This window comes from Symphalangus syndactylus, chromosome 10, assembly GCF_028878055.3.
Source record: "Symphalangus syndactylus isolate Jambi chromosome 10, NHGRI_mSymSyn1-v2.1_pri, whole genome shotgun sequence".
In the NCBI taxonomy this organism is placed as follows: Eukaryota; Metazoa; Chordata; class Mammalia; order Primates; family Hylobatidae; genus Symphalangus; species Symphalangus syndactylus.
The window spans coordinates 135,365,566-135,386,194 of NC_072432.2; the positions used below are offsets into that span (position 1 = coordinate 135,365,566).

Here is a 20,629-nt window from a genome sequence, read left to right on the forward strand (position 1 = left end):
ACGCCCGGCTAATTTTTTTTGTATTTTTAGTAGAGATGGGGTTTCACCGTGGTCTCGATCTCCTGACCTCGTGATCCACCTGCCTCGGCCTCCCAAAGTGCTGGGATTACAAGCGTGAGCCACCGCGCCCGGCCTGCTGATATTATGTTTTAAGGAAACAACATTGCAAGGTAAAATTGAAGTGTTTACATACGGACAAAGACTAGAAGGGAAAAGGCACAAATGAAATTATTTCCTTTGTTAGATTTGATTTATTGTTTTCTGCCTTAAAATACATGCTTAAAATTGTTATGATATTTATACGACAAATAAGAAGATAATCAGGGTACGATAAAACAGAATTCTCAAGCTTCTCCCTCTCAGAAAAGGAATTGCTGCAAAAGCTCCAAGAGTATAATTCCTTATAGAAGAAATATGCATGTGGCATTGGACCCAACTTAAAACTAAAAACCTAAATGAAATTTTTAAAAAAAGAAATAACTGAGGCCGGGCACTGTGGCTCACACCTGTAATCCCAGCATTTTGGGAGGCCGAGGCAGGCAGATCACCTGGGGTCAGGAGTTCGAGACAAGCCTGATCAACATGGAGAAACCCCATCTCTATTAAAAATACAAAATTAGTGGGGCATGATGGCACATGCCTGTAATCCCAGCTACTCGGGAGGCTGAGGCAGGAGAATCTCTTGAACCCGCAAGGCAGAGGTTGCAGTGAGCCGAGATCGCACCATTGCACTCCAGCCTGGGCAACAAGAGTGAAACTCCGTCTCAAAAAAAAAAAAGAAAAGAAAAGAAATAACTTTATTTTCAGTATCAGTACAATGAAGAAATGAAAACTGCTGATGAAAAAAGACTAGACGGCTGGGCGCAGTGGCTCACACCTGTAATCCTGGCACTTTGGGAGGCTGAGGCGGGTGGATCACTTGAGGTCAGGAGTTCGAGACCAGCCTGGCCAACATGGTGAAACCCCATCTGTACTAAAAATACAAAAATTAGCCGGGCGTGGTGGCACACACCTGTAGTCCCAGCTACTCGGGAGACCGAGGCAGGAGAATCACTTGAACCGGGGAATCAGAGGTTGCATTGAGCCAAGATTGTGCCATCGCACTTCAGCCTGGGCATCGCAGCAAGACTCTGTCTCAAAAAATAAAATAAAAATAAATTAAAAAGACTAGAAAGACAACTTTTTTCCGACCCACAACAAAGGGGTTGCTTTAGGCTTGCCTGGCCACATCACATCATGTTCTCCTATTCTGGTTACTCTAGTGACATTTCCCAGATGACATCTGGCCTGCAGTCTTCATAGCTACAACTTTTCCTAAGAAGCTACAAGCACTTGTGAGAAAGAACCCATTGCTGTCACCCTTGCAATGCCTAGCACAGTGCTGAGTTTCCACTTAAGCTTCTTGCCAGATGAATGCTAAGCAAATACAGCCTGTTGAGAAAGACTCTATCCGGTAGTTTTTATTTATTTATTTATTTTTGAGACAGGGTCTCACTCTGTCACCCAGGCTAGAGTGCAGTGGTGTGATCATGGCTCACTGTAGCCTCAGCCTCCCAAGCTCAAGCAATCCTCCCCATGTCAGCCTCTCAAGTAGCTAGGACTACAGGTGCAAAACACTACAGTGGCTAATGTTTTTATTTTTGTAACACAGGGTCTCCCTGTGTTGCCCAGGCTGGTCTTGAATTCCTGGGCTCAAGCAATCCTCCTTCCTCAGCCTCCAAAGTGCTGGGATTACAGGCGTGAGCCACCACACTTGGCCAAACTGTTTTTAAAAAAAAACAATCAATGTATCAAATAATGCTGAGGAGGGTGAGCTATGTTACAGAGACATGCACAAGAAATCAAGGATGCAATAGTTCACGAGTGTTGCAAACAGTTCACAAATATTACAAGGTCCGATTCCCAGAGTTCACCTGTCACATGTCATGATACTGAGAAACAGCATCCACTGGAGGTACAGCAGAACTTCTTAGTGTGGCTTGATGTTAATTACATAGGCTGTATTGTAAGTCATTCCTGTCCTTAGAAGCCAAACACACAGACACGAGAAACCTGACCTGATACTGTAGCCGTGGGTGCTGCCCAATCAGGGCACTAATGTCATAACACTTCTCACTTCTCCCCCTGTGCTATGCTGGAGGATATTCCGCTTCCTAATGTGCAAGAAAGTCCTCTTTTTCCATCTAGCCGTCAGTTTTAGCAGATGGGGGACTTGGGTGGGAAGCCTTTGCTTTCCTTTCCTTGTGGCAGGGAATGCAGAACAAACATGGTGTCTGTAAATTTCTGAACATAAAAGAAAATACATTTTAAGACTTTCCTGTGTTCCCAAGTAGTGGCTGTAGAAATAGCCCTGCAGTTCCAAATACACAGACAATTATAAATACCCAAAGAAATACTCTGTCCACCACCATGGCCACGTATTTCCACTCATCTTCTACCTGAAATGCAAACAAAAATTAAGAGCTGTTTTAAAAAACCAAAACCATAAGAAACATGCTTTGTTTCATCAGTAAGCTGCTTCTTTTTCAATGAAGATTCCTCCAGCACATTTTAAAGCAAATATTAGCCAGGAGGGAGGATCACCTGAGGTCAGGAGTTCCAGACCAGCCTGGCCAACATGGTGAAACCCTGTCTCTACTAAAAATACAAAAGATAGCCAGGCGTGGTGGCATGAGCCTGTAGTCCTAGCTACTTGGGAGTCTGAGGCAAGAGAATCACTTCATACTGGGAGGTGGAGGTTGCAGTGAGCCAAGATTGCACCACTGCACTCTAGCCTGGGTGACAGAGTAAGACTCCATTTCGAAAAATAAATAAAAATAAAAATAAAGCAAATATTGGTATTTGGTGAATCCAGGTCTCCTGTATAGAACACATAGGAAATTTTGCTTCGTCTGCAGAGGGCAGATGCACAGCCTCTGTGAGTGCCTCAAACAGCAGAGTCTGCAGCAAAGCCCTGACTCCTTGGGTCACCAGGGACTTCCCCAACTGCAAGAGACACTCCCGAGAAGCAGCTGCTCAGAAAGCTAGACTCATGCTTTGCAACGCTGGGTAGTCTGGCTCCATGGCAAGTCTGGGGAATGAGTTTGAGGCAGGGGGTGCTGCTGGGGGTGGAGGACATGGGGTATGATTGAGAACCACTTTATCAGGAATAGGCAGCCCTCTAGCCCTCAAAGGGATGCTGGCTATGGAGAGCTGGTTGTGTTTCTCCCAGTCCCTGACCCTCCAGCCTTCTGCCACTGTCTCTGTACTTGTGTCTTGAGAGCCCTAACTGGTAGTGATTAAGTCAACAGCAGCTGTTTCTTAGATTTAAAAACAAAAAAAAAAATGTTAGGGACAGGATTTTGCTGTGTTACCCAGTCTGAAGTGAGTGGTGCGATTGTGCCTCACTGGAACCTGGAATTCCTGGGCTCAAGCAATCCTCCTGCCTTAGCCTCCCACGTAGCTGGGATGACAGGCTTGGCAAATTTTTTAAAATTTATTTTTTAGAAACGGGGTCTCAATATGTTGCCCAGGCTGGTCTCAAACTCCTGGCCTTACTTAAACAATTCTCCAGCCTTCGCCTCCGAAAGTGCTGCAATTACAGCCATGTGCCACCATGCCCCACTAATTTTTGTATTTTTTGTAGAGAGAGGGTCTTCTTTTAAATTTTATGAAGGTGAATTTTTCCGGGCTCTCTTGTCCCGTGACACATCCGCATGACAGCCATTCACAGCATCTTCCTTCTACACCAACAGGGCGGACTTTCGGTCTCACAGTATCCTTTCACTAGGAGCGATGGCTGCCGGCAGCTACAGTCCGAGGTCAAACCTAGACACCTGGCCTGAGTTTCAGATGCCCTCCGCTAGTCACCTACATGGTATGGGAAATTGGCATGGTTCTCTTGAGCTCTGTCTTTGGAGGCTGAAGGAGGTACATGCTGCTATAGTTAGACTCTGGACAGCAGGAGCAGGGTACGTGAACGCTAAAAATATCCCTAGGGCTCATTTCACCAGCACCTAAATCCCTCTCAAGTAGGACAAGTGAGGCCAGAGCTGCCGGAACGAACGCACTCCTGCCCTCTCCCACATCTCCCAGCACCCCCAGGCTGCACGCTGCTCTGAACTCATTTCTCCTTCCCTCTGGGGCAGCTTTTCTCTTTCTACCTTTTTATTTGCCACTGTTTCTTGTGCAGGGGCTTTTTTTTTTTACTGAGACAGGGCCCTGATCTGTCGTCTATCTCCCAGGCTGCAGCCTCAAACTCCTGGGCTCAAGGAATCCTCCCACCTCAGCCCCTTGAGTGGCTAGGACTACAGGTATGCACCAACACGCCTGCTAATTTTTTTTTTTGTTTGGTAGTTCAGGGTCTCACTATGTTGCCCATGCTGAGGCTGTTGGTTTCACTTACTGAGGTTGCCCTGAATGTTTGTTTGTTTGTTTATTTTTATTTTTGAGATGGAGTCTCTCTCTGTCACTCAGGCTGGAGTGCAGGGGCGTGATGTCAGCTCACTGTAACCTCCACCTCCTGGGTTCAAGCGATTCTCCTGCCTCACCCTCCCAAGTATCTGGGATTACAGGCCTGTGCCACCATGCCTGGCTAATTTTTGTATTTTTAGTAGAGATGGGGTTTCCCCATGTTGGCCATGCTGGTCTCAAACTCCTGACCTCAGGTGATCCGCCTGCCTCGGCCTCCCAAAGTGCTAGGATTACAGGCGTGAGCCACCACGCCCAGCCCTGAATGTTTATTTTAAGCAAATTTTACTTGAGTTCACATTTCTGGAGGTGGAGATTTGCTCTGGGGCTGTTGCACCTGACCTCGCTCCACTGGCAGGTCTGACCCTGTCAGTCCACCCATAACCACATAATAACAGAGCCAGGTCTCAGAGCAAGGCTGCCTGACCCTCTCAGGAACGAAAGTCACACTGAAGGTCTGACTGTGCCTCCAGAGTGCCCATAGGCTGCAAAGGGTGCAACTGGCTGGGTGGAGGGAACACACATTTACCTCCTTGGTTTCACTGTGGCTCTTCATGTTTTCTGCTATGAACTGAACACTGTTAATCACATCTTCAACTTCAGGTGAGTGCTCCGAATTTTCCACCATCCACTGTAACGGCTGATGACTTAATCTTCTCTTGCTGGTGGCAAGCTCATTTGATTTGTGACAATGGAAGCATTCTTTAAGATGTCTGGGTTCCCCACGGCTTGCAAGCTTGCCTTTGGCAGGCCTCCTGGCAAGGCCTCTGGGCACTGCATCAGAGCCTGTGCCCCTTGTCTTGTCCAGAGGCCACCTCATCAGCAGGACCTGGGGCAGCAGCTTCAGGAAAACCATCTTCACCCACCTGGGCACGGTGTGCGTGGTTGGGGTGCGGTAGTGTATGTTTAACACAAACACGGTCACCACGATGGACAGTGTAACGAAGATCATGGTGAACAGCAGGTACTCACCCACCAGTGGGACCACCAGAGATGTGGACGGGATGGTTTCTGTGATGACCAGCAAAAACACAGTCAGAGAAAGCAGGACTGAAATACAAAGCGTCACTTTTTCACCACAGTCCGAAGGAAGGTAAAAGACCAGCACGGTTAGAAATGAAATAAAGAGACAAGGGATGATCAGATTAATCGTGTAAAACATCGGCAATCTTCTAATGTAGAAAGAATAGGTTATATCTGTGTATATCTCTTCACAACAGTTGTATTTGATGTCATGTTTGTAGCCAGAGGCGTCAATAATTTCCCATTCACTGTTTTCCCAAAAATCATTCATATCCACTTTTGATCCAATGATTAGAAGATCAATTTCAGCTTTGTCATATGACCAGGAACCAAATTTTAGGGAACAGTTTTGATGATCAAAAGGGAAAAAGGTGATATCCATAGGGCAGGAACTCTTAAAAATAGCTGGTGGAGTCCAGGTTATCATGCCATTGTATTTAAGAAGAGCTTTTGTTTTGCCTTCAACTTGGAAGTCACCAACAGCACTGCAAAGCAAGTCAGACACCATTAGTAACACTCCCTTTGCGATAGGCCAGAATACACCAACAGGAGCTTTGGAAAGAGGCTACGGTGGTCAAGACCCATACTTGTTATAGAGAACAATGTCGGGCTTCCAAATCTTATCCGCGGGAACGCGAAGAGTCTCAATGCCATCATATTCCACTGGATCCCAGCGCAATTTATAATCATTCCAGATCTAAAATAAATATAAATCAGCTTTTAAAATTTCTTAATAACTTTCTGGCCAGGCATAGTGGCTCACGCCTGTCATCCCAGCATTTTGGGAGGCCGAGGTGGGCAGATCACTTGAGGTCAGGAGTTCGAGACCAGCCTGGCCAACATAGTGAAACCCCATCTCTACTAAAAATACAAAAATTAGCCAGGTGTGGTGGCAAGCGCCTGTAGTCCCAACTACTCGGGAGGCTGAGGCAGGAGAATCGCTTGAACCTGGGGGGCAGAGTTTGCAGTGAGCTGAGATCATGTCACTCTACTACAGCCTGGGTGACAGAGTGAGACTCTGGAAAAAAAAAAAATTCATTTCTTAATAACTTTCTTCTAGTGTTAACTTTATGATGGTTCAACAGTTGTTGTTGAAAAAAGAATACATTTGGCCAGGCGCAGTGGCTCACACCTGTAATCCCAGCACTTTGGGAGGCCGAGGTGGGCAGATCACTTGAGGTCAGGAGTTCGAGACCAGCCTGGCCAACATAGTGAAACCCCGTCTCTACTAAAAATACAAAAATTAGCCGGGTGTAGTGGCACGCGCCTGTAGTCCCAACTACTAGGGAGGCTGAGGCAGGAGAATGGTGTGAACCCAGGAGGCAGAGCTTGCAATGAACCGAGATCAGGCCACTGGACTCTAGCCTGGGTGACAGAGTGAGACTCCATCTCAAAAAAAAACAAAAAAAAAGTAAAAATAATACATTCTTATTTGAAGAATGCATTGGTCGCTATCAAAATCTGGGCAATTATATCCATGGGGAACAGGGAGCTAAATAGTTGAGCTGATGTAGGCAAATATTTCATTAGATAATTATGTATTGACTATTAGTTAGCTGGTCAATATTTTAGGCTCAACTTCCATATTCCGTGAGCTATACTCACACTGGAGTATAGCTCTAATATCAAAAAGTTCAAGGGTATGATGATAAGTTTTGAATTTAAACAAAAATCTGTATAAACGATTAAGACTTCCTTTCTGTTTTTTTTTTTTCCAAGACAGAGTTTCGCTCTGTTGCCCATGCTGGAATGTAGTGGCACAATCTCGGCTCACTGCAACCTCTGCCTCCTGGTTCAAGTGATTCTCCTGCCTCAGCCTCCCGAGTAGCTGGGATTACGGGCGCCCACCACCACACCAGGCTAATTTTGTATTTTTATTAGAGACAGGGTTTCATTTCACCATGTTGGCCAAGCTGGTCTCGAACTCCTGACCTCAGGTGATCCGCCCACCTCGGGCTCTCAAAGTGCTGGGATTACAGGCGTGAGCCACTGCACCCCTCCAAGACTTTCTTAAGGAAGAAAGGTATAACTGATAAAACCAGCTGCTGGGAATCTCACGTACATGCTCCCAAGCTCAGCTACTGACTTCTCCAAGCCTGGTCAAGCAGGGATCAAAGAGCGGGCAAGCATCAGACCCTGGAGCTCAAGTTACAGAAAAGTGGAAGATCTGAGAGCAGCAACCAGGAAGGATGGAAATCTGTATGTCAGAGGGACCTCTGTCACTAGATGTCTGCACCTGTGAAGCATGCATCAAGTCAGCTATTACCAGAGCTGAACTTTAGGCTTTGGAGATGACCTAGTGGATAATATTTTATATTCTATAACCAGTTGGAGATGGAACAAGGTAGTGCTTGTGGGTTTTATCCATTCAACATCATTAAGCCAACACATGATATAGGCACATACGTGACGCAGCCACAAATTGGTTTCCATGATCTGGTTTACTTCATCCTGGGAAGAAGAAATCATATTTTTAGCCTCAAATGTGCTTGCCATAGAGGTGAGACTTAGAGCAAAAATTACAACTAAAAAGAACCAAATCTGACTTATTCATGCCAATGGAAGAAGACTTAAAGGCAATGTGTGAAAGCATTCAGCATGCAAGCAGAAAGGCCCCATTTTCACATCTGGCTCCAGCCCTGTGGATTTTGAGAGGCAATGTGGCTTTAAACTCTTTCATAGCTGATTCAAGTCTCACCTCTTCTGTGAAGTGCTTCCGATCTCTGCAGCCCATAAAGGTTTCTAGTTCCATGAAAGGAAAGAAAAAAAAGAAGAGCGACAGCAGGAGGGAGGGAGATGCTGCAGAAAGTGGTGAGGATTCCAACCCCGCACAGTGTTTTTGCCTGTTCCCTAAATGCCTCCCATCCTCGACTGTGCCTCAGGGCTCTCCGGGCTCTGAGTCCTGAGACCCCTGCCCTGGGATCCTACCTTGAAATGCCAGCCTCAGCCAGCTGGGTGCGGTGGCTCACACCTGTAATCCCAGCATTCTGGGAGGCCAAGGCGGGTGGATCACCTGAGGTTAGGAGTTCGAGACCACCCTGGCCAACATGGTGAAACCCCGTCTCTACTAAAAAATACAAAAAATTAGCCAGGTGTGGTGGCGGGCGCCTGTAATCCCAGCTACTTGGGAGGCTGAGGCAGGAGAATTGCTTGAACCAGGGAGGTGGAGGTTGCAGTGAGTGGAGATCGTGCCAATGTACTCCAGCCCATGCGACAAAGACTCCATCTCAAAAAACAAAAGTCAGCCTCGGCCACCATGGGGTTTCCAGCTGGCAGCTGCTACTCACCCCCAGCGAAGCCACCACTTCGATCATTCACTACACAAATATTTATTGAGTAACCACTAGGTGCTCTATAAATATTGGGAATACAGCAATAAGAAGTTGGGAAAATGTCCTGCTTACATGTGTCTTAGCTGTTAGATGGGGAGACATAAAATTACTAATACATCTATACTACAACATAAGATAGCGTTAAGTCCTATTGAGAGGTGACAGCGTGCTGGCAGTCCTCACAGCCCTCGCTTGCTCTCAGCGCCTCCTCTGCCTGGGCTCCCACTTTGGTGGCACCTGAAGAGCCCGTCAGCCCACCGCTGCACTGTGGGAGCCCCTTTCTGGGCTGGCCAAGACCCGAGCCGGCTCCCTCAGCTTGCAGGGAGGTGTGGAGGGAGAGGCGCCAGCGGGAAATGGGGCAGCACATGGCGCTTGCGGGCCAGCTGGAGTTCCGGGTGGGCGTGGGCTTGGCCCTCGGAGCAGCGGGCGGCCCCGGGCAATGAGGGGCTTAGCACCCAGGCCAGTGGCTGCGGAGGGTGTACTGGGTCCCCCAGCAGTGCCAGCCCACCAGCGCTGCGCTCGATTTCTCACCCGGTCTTGGCTGCCTTCCCGCGGGGCAGGGCTCGGGACCTGCAGCCCACCATGCCTGAGCCTCCCACCCCCTCCATGGGCTCCTGTGCAGCCCGAGCCTCCCCGACGAGCGCCACCCCCTCCTCCACGGCGCCCAGTCCCATCGACCACCCAAGGGCTGAGGAGTGCGAGCGCACGGCGTGGGACTGGCAGGCAGCTCCACCTGCAGCCCCGGTGCAGGATCCACTGGGTGAAGCCAGCTGGGCTCCTGAGTCTGGTGGAGACGTGGAGAACCTTTATGTCTAGCTCAGGGATTGTAAATACACCAATCAGCACCGTGTGTCTAGCTCAGGGTTTGCGAATGCACCAGTCGACACTCTGTATCTAGCTACTCTGGTGGGGCCTTGGAGAACCTTTATGTCTAGCTCAAGGATTGTAAACACACCAGTCGGCACTCTGTGTCTAGCTCAAGGTTTGTAAACACACCAGTCAGCACCCTGTGTCTAGCTCAGGGTTTGTGAATGCACCAATCGACGCTCTGTATCTGGCTACTCTGGTGGGGACTTGGAGAACCTTTGTGTCGATACTCTGTATCTAGCTACTCTGGTGGGGACGTGGAGAACTTTTGTGTCTAGCTCAGGGATTGTAAACGCACCAATCAGCGCCCTGTCAAAACAGACTACTCGGCTTTACCAATCAGCAGGACGTGGGTGGGGCCAGATAAGAGAATAAAAGCAGGCTGCCCGAGCCAGCAGTGGCAACCTGCTCGGGTCCCTTTCCACACTGTGGAAGCTTTGTTCTTTGGCTCTTTGCAATAAATCTTGCTACTGCTCACTCTTTGGGTCCACGCTGCTTTTATGAACTGTAACACTCACCACGAAGGTCTGCAGCTTCACTCCTGAAGCCAGTGAGACCAGGAGCCCACCGGGAGAAAAGAACAACTCCAGACACACTGCCTTGAGAGCTGTAACGCTCACTGCGAAGGTCTGCAGCTTCACTCCTGAGCCAGCGAGACCACGAACCCACCAGAAGGAAGAAACTCCGAACACATCGGAACATCGGAAGGAACGAACAACTCCAGACACGCAGCCTTAAGAACTGTAACACTCACCGCGAGGGTCCGCGGCTTCATTCTTGAAGTCAGACCAAGAACCCACCAATTCTGGACACACTATGAGGACAAAGAGGGATGGAATGGTCCATGTGTGGACACACACACACATACATGCACATGCACATTCATACATACGCACACTCATGCACACTCACACACTTGTGAACACACACTTATGCACACTCATATACCCAGTCATGAATTCTCATACACATTTGTAGTCACACGTACTCTCATACACACTCACACACACTCATACATGTGCAGTCACACTCATACACACACAGGTGCACACTCACTCATGCACATGCTCACACTCATACCCACTCACACTCAGGCACACTCACACAGGCTCACACACTGGTGCACACACACACTCAAACACATGCACACACGCTCATGCACACATGTGCACATAATCGCAGTCACACACACACACATCTATTTTAGATGGGATGGGCAAAGAAGGCTTCTTTGAGAAAGTAATGTTTAAGCAGATACTTAAATGACCAGAAGACAGTCAGGGCTGTGTGAAGGAAGAGCATTCCAGGTGACATCCCAAATGTAATGAGTTCCTAAGCTGCCACCTCTCAGTGGGAGAACTACCAAAGACACACCTCGCACCTTGAGCAGCCTTACAGCCCAGCAGCCTGGTGGCTGTGGGTATGTCCCCAGTGGCCAGCAGTAGATTCACAAGTCTTCCTCAGCCAACCTTGCTTCCCAAGACACCCAGGCACCCTCCAGAGTAAATGAGCTCCATGGTGGTGGCCGAGGGAGTGGTGGCCAGGCTCAGACACCAGCTTCCCCTGGGCCACGTGGCTGCCCTGCAGTTCTCTTCTCCCCTACTCCATCCCCACTGCTGCCCCTCCTGGAAAACTCTAAACAGAAACCCTGCAGGGCTTCCTCTTTCAAATGGGCCTGTGACAAGACAGGGTAAGCCCCGGGGTTTGAAAGGTCAGCAAAGGAGTTACAGTCATGGGTTCCTGTAGTGCCAGGAAGCAAAGAAATTATCTGTACTTATCTATTGGTCAACCAATTCATGGCTTTACAATTACACAAGCCTGCGGTCATGCCTTCTGCTGATGAGCGTCCCCTTGCAATCTGCAGAGTCCAGCAGGGGCCATGTCCGTAAATCCACTCACTGTTGGTCAGGAATGGACTAACTCCACAGTCTTGGTTCCAGGAAGGCCTTGGGGGTGAGGGCATAATTCCTAACTGCCCTCCAAAGCCTGCTTTGTCTCTGAATGAGCACACTGTGTTCAGAAGGCTGAGATCAGTTGACAATAGCCAACTCCACAGCCTCACTTCCACAGGCTCGGAGAAGCTCCAGGTGGTATGGACATGGCCCATGGGGATGTGGACGCCTTCAGAGATGTCAGCTGACCCTATGGAGCAGGACCTGTCTGGCAAGTCATACTCTCTCTCCATCCAATTCCAGATCCCACCAATGGGCATGGCACTACTATCAGACGCCCCTGCTGGAGGAGTCCAAAGGCCCACAGCATCAACTCCATTCCTGGTGCCATCACCCTGTACCTCCTTCTTGGAAAAATCAATTCATTGACAAGGCAGCTGCATCAAAGGCTTTGAGTTATGATTTCAAATGGACTCATTTCTGGAGCAGCAGCAGACTCAGAGACTGGGATCAAAAAGACCAAGTGGGCTGCATTACACCAAGGCTTTATCTTTGTCATTTCAGATATGCCAGGCCAGCACAAACACTGGATCCCTCCAAGGGGCACTTGGCCTTGCTGCTGCACTGAAAGAAACCAGAAAATTTTCTGGCCAAGGTCATTTTGCATGACACAAACACACTTCCAGGTAGAGCCTTGGTGCTCCAGAGCCAAGCTGGGGATCAGACAGCAGGCCTTTTCCAAGGCCTTCCAGAAGGGAGGGGCAACAAAGCTTCCTGGCTGTGCCACTTCTCTCAGCCACCCCAAGTTCACCTGACAACCCACAGCTATTGCACTCCTGGGCATTTATCCCAGAGACATGAAGGTTTATATTTACACTAAAACCTGTACACAAATCTTCACAGCAGCTTTATTTGTAATAGACCAAAAACTGGAATCAGCTCAAATGTCCTTCAACAAGTTAATGGTTAAACAAAGCGCCATGGTCCAGGTGTGGTGGCTCACACCTGTAATCCCCACTTTGAGAGGCCAAGGCGGGCAGATCACTTGAGGTCAGGAGTTCGAGACCAGCCTGGCCAACATAGTGAAACCCCGTCTCTACTAAAAATACAAAAATTAGCCGGGTGTAGTGGCGCATTCCTGCAATCCCAGCTACTTGGGAGTCTGAGGGAGGAGAATCGCTGGAGTCCGGGAGGTGTAGGTTGCAGTGAGCCAAGATCACACCACTGCACTCCAGCCTGGGTGACAGAGTGAAACTCTGTCTCAAAAACAAAACAAAACAAACAAAAAACAAAGCACCCTGGAGTACTACTCAGCGACAAGAAGGAATGAACTACTGATACACTTAGCGACTCGGAGGAATCTCTAAAGGATGATGCTGAGGGAAAAACCCAGCCCCACAAGTTTACCTACTTTATGATTCCAGTTACGTATGACATCGTTGAAATGAGAAAATTTCAGAATTGGAGGGCAGATTAGTGGGAGAAACGGGCAGAGTCTACAAGGGATCCCTCTGTTATTTCTTACAACTGCATGTCAATCTATAATGATCCCAAGAAATAAAAATTCAATTTTAAAAACCTGCAGTTCCAAGTCTGCCTTGTAGCTGGAGGTAGTCAATGAGATGGAAAGCAACAACTGTTATGGAAGTCACAGAAGTCTAGGATGTACGCTTTGCCCTTTTTCTCCCTTCCTTATGTTTCTTGCCAAGAATGTGAATGTGAGGATGGGAATACAGCAGTTATGTTGAACCATGAAGCAACACTGAGGGAAGAAGCCACGTGCAAAGGGTGGTGAAATAGAAAGAAGGAAGGAAACTTGGTCACTGCTGCCTCATCTGGTTTACGCCTTTAGAACCACAGTCCATTGGAGTGACAGCCCCTGGATTTGTGCGGTGCATAACCTGGGCAACTGAACATACATGTGCAACCACTAACACCGTGAAACTGACTGATATTAATCTCCTGGACTGTTAACCTTTAGATTTCTGTTGCATAAGAAGGGAATAAACTTGTTTTGTAAAGGCTGTGGGTTTTCTTTTAGTCTCTGATACTTGCAATCAAATGTAAATGTCAAAATCTGCATTTACCAGCCCTTTCACCCCCATCTTCAGAATAACCTCCTGCAAGGGCGTGTCCAGCAGGGTTATGGAGAGATGCCATGCAGTGAGGTAGCCCTCACAGACTTCAGAGGAAACTCAGTTCAGCTGTTGGTTCACAACTACCCAGTCCACAGCAAGAACTTCCAGCCTAGCAGGAGACCAGGAACTGGGACAAAGCTACTGGAGTTGGGAAGGGGATTAGAACAGGCACCAAATAAATACTCGCTAAAGGATGAAAGGGCGCATCCAGGTGAGGGGAAACATCTGGCTTTATTTTTTTCAGCCAGTGCATGCACATTTTCAGCCTGGGTCACAGACAGAGGCCTGGACCATGGTTGGCTTCATCCACTGAGAAGCATGGACTGGAGAATGTGGTGGGGTCTGACTCATGCCTGTCATTAGGGTCTTTCCCCAGGTGTACCCAGAAGGGCCACAGCCCCCTCACCCACAGATCAAAGTCTGGGAGGAAGGAGATCCCTTCGCCATCCATGGCTGGGGCTGACTTGATGAGCAGGGCTCCCCCTCCGCGTGCTGTAGTCTCAGGAATGCTCTAGCGCCCCTCTCTGGAGACACTTCAGGCATCCCTTGCTTCCTAAGCCTGCATCTTCCTGGAATTTGGTCTGAGCCCTGGAGCCCAGACCTTGCTGTACCCAAGAGCATGGGTCTCGCCACTTCCTCTCCCCGCAATGGGGGGAGCAAAGATTATCCAAAAGAAAGAACTCCAGTCCTACTTGCCCTTGAACACGGTAGCAAGGAATTAAATTAAGATCCTCAAATTCCCAACCTCTTTTTTTTTTCCAAGGCTTCTGAATGGAATTGCACTTTTTTCATTCTCATGTAACATACAAGACTTAAAGCAATTCTTTTTTTTTTTTTTTTCCTCTGTCACCCAGGCTGGAGTGCAGTGGTTCAAGCTGGGCTCACTGCAGCCTTGACCTCCTGGGCTCAAGCAATCCTCCCACCTCAGCCTCCCTAGTAGCAGGAACTACAGGCATGTGCCGCTACACCTGGCTAATTTTTGCATTTTTGTAGAGACAGGATCTTGCTATGTTACTCAGGCTGGTCTCGAACTCTTGAGCTCAAGGGATCCGCCTGCTTCAGCCTCCCAAAGTGCTGGGATTACAGGAGTGAGCCACCACGCCCGGCCTTAAAGCAACTTTTTAACTGTGGAGTGAAAAGGGCATGAGCTTTGGAGTTAAATCTCAATTTTGCCATTTTGTAGTTGTATGACCCTGGGAAAGTCACTTAACTGAGCTTCCATTTCCTCAGCAGTGAGATGAAGATGTTGGCCACGCAGTGTAAACAGGCGTCTGGTGCATAATGGGTGCCCCATGAAGTTAGCTCCCTTTCACTCCCCTGCAACTCTTTGTTCCATAAACTGGTTCTGAAAGCACTTCCAGGAAAAACATTGCCTTGCACAGACAGTTACAGCATTGGTGGGAAAACCGCCTGCCTCCCAAATGGATGGCTTTGAAGGGCCAGATCTCGTGTAGACTTGCATTTATCTGTATTTCTAAAATTCCTTCATTTACCACCTGCAAAAGTGTAACAATGCTGGGGAAAGCTCTGATCAGAGGGCACTCACCACGTTGGCCAGCTGGGTGATGGCCACTTCAAAGTGTACCGTGACGGGGTCGGAAACGTTTTCCACGGGCCTGATGAACTGGTTGTAATGAGAAAACAGTTTGTGGAAGAGCCTCTCCTCAGTTGCACAGCCCGCACAGCCTGTGAGGCCAGACAGAGGGGAGAGTTAGAGCCAGCCGGGCCACTGGCCACTGAAGAGATTCTAGGCAATTCTTCCCGGGCCCTGTGGGGAGCGAATGTCCCAGCCCATGACTGCATCCTGGTATTGTTACCACCTGTGCATGCTCCACCAGTGCCCATCTCACCCCACCCTCTGTGCCTCAGCTGTTCACCTTTGCAATGGAGATAAAAACAGCAATGCCTGCATTTCAGGACTAGAGCAATATCAGAGAAAATGATGTTGGTCAGAGCATTTCTTAAAGTCTAAGGCACTGCAGATATAAAGGAGTAGACACAAGGCTTGGAATCTTCGCTTATGTCACTGAAGCAACTCGTAGTCTTACTGATGGCACTAGACCCTTTCCAGTAATTCAGGAAAATCCTGTCCTTTCTTGTCTAAAAGACTGAATCAACTAACATCTGTAGCTACACCAGCAAGGTGCTTAACTTCACCAAGGAAACTGAAATAACTAGTAATTTCATGATGGTCTTTGCAAGTCATGTTCTTTTAAAAAATCAACTTTGAGGACATGAACAGACACTTCTCAAAAGTAGACATTTATGTGGCCGAGAAACATGAAAAAAAGCTCAACAACACTGATCATTACAGAAACGCAAATCAAAACCACAATGAGATATCATCTCACGCCAGTCAGAATGGCAATTACTAAAAAGTCAGGCCGGGCGAGGTGGCTCAAGCCTGTAATCCCAGCACTTTGGGAGGCCGAGGCAGGCGGATCACAAGGAGACTGAGACCATCCTGGCGAACACGCTGAAACCCTGTCTCTACTAAAAATACAAAAAAATTAGCCAGGCGTGGTGGCGGGCGCCTGTAGTCCCAGCTACTCGGGAGGCTGAGGCAGGAGAATGGCGTGAACCTGGGAGGCGGAGGTTGCAGTGAGCCGAGATTACGCCACTGCACTCCAGCCTGGGCCACAGAGCGACACTCTGTCTTAAAAAAAAAAAAAAAAGTCAAGAAATAACAGATGCTGGAGAGACTGTGGAGAAATAGGAACGCTTTTACACTGTTGGTGGGAGTGTAAATTAGTTCAACCGTTGTGGGAGACAATTTGGCGATTCCTTAAAGACCTAGAACCTGAAATACCATTTTACCCAGCAATCCCATTACTGGGTATATACCCAAAGGAATATAAATCATTCTATTATAAAGATACATGCATGCGTATGTTCACTGCAGCACTATTCACAATAGCAAAGACATGGAATCAACCCAAATGCCCATCAATGATAGACTGGATAAACAAAATGTGGTATAGTCCAGGTGCGGTGGCTCACGCCTATAATCTCAGCACTTTGGGAGGCTGAGGTGGGCAGATCTCAAGGTCAGGAGATCAAGACCATCCTGGCTAACATGGTGAAACCCCATCCCTACTAAAAATACAAAAACTTAGCTGGGCATGGTGGCGGGCGCCTGTAGCCCCAGCTACTTGGGAGGCTGAGGCAGGAGAATGGCATGAACCTAGGAGGCAGAGCTTGAAGTGAGCCAAGATAGTGCCACTGCACTCTAGCCTGGGTGACAGAGTGAGACTCCGTCTCAAAAAAAAAGAAAGAAAGAAAGAAAATATGGTATATATGCACCGTGGAATACTATGCAACCTAAAAATGAACAAGATCGAGCCCTTTGCAGGGACATGGATGGAGCTTGAAGCCGTTATTCTCAGCAAACTAACACAAGAACAAAAAACCCAACACTGCATGTTCTCACTTGAAACGGGGAGCTGAACAATGAGGACACATGGACACAGGAGGGGAACACCACACACTAGAGCCTCTTGAGGGGGTCCAGGGAAGAACAGCATTAGGAAAAATACCTAATGCATCCTAGGCTTAATACCTAGGTGATGGGTTGATCTGTGCAGCAAACCACCATGGCACACGTTTACCTATGTAACAAATCTGCATATCCTGCCCATGTACCCCAGAACTTAAAATAAAACAAAAATCGACTTTGAAATTTCAGTTATTGTGGAGATTTCTGAGAATGCAAGATTTTTTTTTTTTTTTTTTTTTTTTGAGACAGAATCTCGCTCTTTTGCCCAGGCCGGAGTGCAGTGGCGCTATCTCGGCTCACCGCAAGCTCCGCCTCCCAGGTTCACGACATTTTCCTGCCTCAGCCTCCTGAGTAGCTGGGACTACAGGCGCCTGCCACCACGCCCGGCTAATTTTTTTTTTTTGTATTGTTTTTAGTAGAGACAGGGTTTCACCGTGTTAGCCAGGATGGTCTCGATCTCCTGACCTCGTGATCCACCCGCCTCGGCCTCCCAAAGTGCTGGGATTACAGGCGTGAGCCACCGCGCCCGGCCGAGAATGCAAGATTTTTAAGGCAAATTTGTTTGAAACTTTTTTTTTTTTTGAGACGGAGTCTCACTCTGTCACCCAGGCTGGAGTGCGGTGGCACGATCTCAGCTCACTGCAAGCTCCTCCTCCTGGGTTCATGCCATTCTCCTGCCTCAGCCTCCCAAGTAGCTGGGACTACAGGTGCCCACCACTACGCCCAGCTAATTTTTTATATTTTTAGTAGAGACGGGGTTTCACCGTGTTAGCCAGGATGGTCTCGATGTCCTGATGTTGTGATCCGCCTGCCTTGGCCTCCCAAAGTACTGGATTACAGGCGTGAGCCACCGTGCCCTGCCACTTGAAACATTTTTAAAAGTTGAAATTGGTTCTTAAATAATAGCACTTTCAGTCACTAAATTCTAGACAATAACTTTATGCATATCTCTTTGTATTTTTCCAAGAAAACCTTAAAAGTGGAGTTACTTGTCCTCATTTGACATAATTCATTTCATTACTACCTTCTCTACATTTTCCCTCACAGAATTTAAATTTGATACCTAACATAGGACTGCACAAATTTCTCAAAGGGATTTATACGTTGAAAGAAAAAAATGGAACGAGATTGAAAAGCTCATCAGGCAACATAAATGGAAAGATCTCTGTTAAATTACTAAATGGAAAGAGTTGCCTGACGAATGCCTTAGGAAACACTGAGACACTAGGGTTTTAGCAGGAAGGACAAATTTAAGGTAAAACATCATTCTTGCCATCATAATTAATCATGATGAACATATTTCTCCATGACAGACAATAAATAATCTTCCTCATTACCGATTTTCTTCCTCTTTAAGACATTTTATAGCAGATAAACCCTCCATCAGCCTTGAAAAGCAAGTGCCCTGCAAACCTAACAGCATGGAAATGTGATTTTGTTCAGCAGAACAGCAGTGGTCCGTTTCTAAGTTGTAACTTTTAAAATGAATGATCTTACTCATGGGATATGTTTCAGCATAATCATGTGATGTGTTTCCCCAAACAAACATGATTACCTACAAAATGGAAGAGTTCATTGACTGAGTAATAATATCAGCTAACAAATAAATTACCACTTTGAAAAGATATTAAACATCACTACAAATAAATAAGCTCAATACAGCCACAGCAGAGATGAATAGAAAACTGTATCATTCTTCTTATTATATTTTAATTGGGTTTGCACTATGTTTCATGGTCCTCTCCTCCCCACCCTACCCCTCAGGTTTCATCTTTTGTGTTACACCTAACAAATAAAAACCAAATAGATTAATTAGCAGTTGTAACAGTGGTATGCAGACCATAGAATCTTTTATTAATATATCTTCTCAAGCACAACTAGAAAAGAGAGTAAATAGGGAGCTAAAAAGGGAATAGAAGATAAAGCAGAAATGAAACCTACCTTTAAAGAAAGATGTGAACACACACAGCCAGAGACACAAGCCCCTGTGAAGGAATCCCTTGCTGGTCAGCATGGTTAAAACACACTTGGATTCCTTTTTTCTAGGCAAAGGATTGTGGAAAACAAAGAGCTACCAGTCAGCCACATGCATCCAACCTTGACATCATCAGAAGCCCACTGCAATCCGTGTGTGTCTTCTCAGAAATCAAAACATCCCCAGGACTTCACACGGTTCTTCCCAGGATCAGAGACTGAGGCAGACATGAAGGGCGAATAAAAAGGATTCTATCTGATGTCAGATGAGTCATCACATTTCCTATCAGCCTAGATGTCTCTTCATGCAAGAAAGGGGAAGAAAAGCAGAAAGGAAATGCTGGGGTAGACAGGGCCCTGGGAGGATGAACACCTGTGAGTGGCTGAGATCTTTCTGTGGTGCAATCTCGACCGTAATCTTAGGGGAGTTCACTGAGCTCCAACTACAGGTAAAGCTCACGCTAGGTCCCAACAAGTTTGTTCTGACTCATGGAGTTCTCCAGTTAATCAAGGCTTAACCTTGTTAGAAAACTTTCTAAAATATGAATCCTCATTTCTGTCTTAATGAGTGCAGCTTGGAGAGAACAGAAATTTGTTTTTGTTTTTTTCTGACTCCAGGGTTTCCAGGGCCTTGTCTTTCTGAGTTCAGTGATCATCCATGACTAGAGACTAGATGTCAGAGAATGAGAGGAATGGATACCACCTGGATATTTTCACATTTATTTAAATATTCTTATTGCAAAGCACGGTGGATCATGCCTTAATCCCAGCACTTTGGGAGGACGGGGCAGAGGCTCTCTTAAGGCCAGGAGTTCGAGACCAGCCTGGACAACATAGTGAAACCTCGTCTCTACAAAAAAACAGAAAATTAGCTGGGCGTGTGGGCATGCCTGTGGCCCCAGCTACTTGGGAGGCTGAGGTGGGAGGATCACTTGAGCCCGGTAGGTCAAAGCTGCAGTAAGCAGAGATCACACCACAGCACTCCAGCCTGGGAGACAGAGCAAGACCCTGTCTCAAAAATAAATAAATGGGCCAGGCGCAGTGGCTCATGCCTGTAATCCCAGCACTTTGGGAGGCCGAAGCAGGCGGATCACGAGGTCAGGAGATCGAGACCATCCTGGCTAACACGGTGAAACCCCGTCTCTACTAAAAATACAGAAATTATCCGGGCATGGTGGTGCATACCTGTAGTCCCAGCTGCCCAGGAGGCTGAGGCAGGAGAATCGCTTGAACCCGAGAGACAGAGGCTGCAGTGAGCTCAGATGGCATCGCTGCACTCCAGCCTGTGTGGCAAAGTGAGACCCTGTCTCAAAAATAAATAAATAAATAAATAAATATCCTTGTTAAACTGGTTTTCTTATAATTTTCCTCTTTTCTGTGTAAGTTTAATGTCAGTGGGTTTCTTTTTTTTTTTTTTTTTTTTTTTGAGAAGGAGTCCTGCTCTGTCGCCCAGGCTGG

At 47.3% G+C, this 20,629-nt stretch overlaps 1 protein-coding gene across 6 annotated transcripts; it reads right to left on the minus strand.

The window, feature by feature from the left end:
* Positions 1 to 231: 231 nt before the first annotated feature.
* On the minus strand, positions 232 to 19,567 carry CHRNA6 (cholinergic receptor nicotinic alpha 6 subunit). 6 transcript variants are annotated; one of them, XR_010113963.1, is made up of 8 exons: positions 19,139 to 19,500; positions 15,248 to 15,387; positions 10,426 to 10,485; positions 7,879 to 7,923; positions 6,060 to 6,169; positions 4,979 to 5,957; positions 1,754 to 2,438; positions 232 to 506 (listed from the first exon to the last, which is right to left on the minus strand). XR_010113963.1 is itself a non-coding variant. In XM_063610975.1 (7 exons), the coding sequence occupies exons 1-7, from the start codon at positions 19,209 to 19,211 to the stop codon at positions 2,307 to 2,309; spliced, it is 1,539 nt and encodes a 512-aa protein (XP_063467045.1). In that variant the 5' UTR covers positions 19,212 to 19,546; the 3' UTR covers positions 232 to 2,306. The 6 variants fall into 6 exon arrangements, 3 of the variants coding, with proteins under 3 accessions (XP_063467045.1, XP_055152066.2, XP_055152067.2); XR_010113964.1 differs by lacking the exon at positions 10,426 to 10,485 and having other exon boundaries at positions 19,139 to 19,567; XM_063610975.1 differs by having other exon boundaries at positions 232 to 2,438; positions 19,139 to 19,546.
* Between the last annotated feature and the right edge of the window lie 1,062 nt (positions 19,568 to 20,629).

Bases quoted from the DNA above. Each gene is read 5' to 3' on its own strand.
- CHRNA6 (XM_063610975.1), bottom strand. From the start codon at position 19,211: ATGCTGACCAGCAAGGGATTCCTTCACAGGGGCTTGTGTCTCTGGCTG. The intron at 10,486-15,247 runs GTGAGTGCCCTC...TTGTCCTCATAG, and splicing joins TCACCCAGCTGGCCAACGTG to TGTGTCCAGAATTGGTGGGT. The intron at 2,439-4,978 runs GTAAATGTGTGT...TTTGCATTTCAG, and splicing joins GCCACAGTGAAACCAAGGAG to GTAGAAGATGAGTGGAAATA.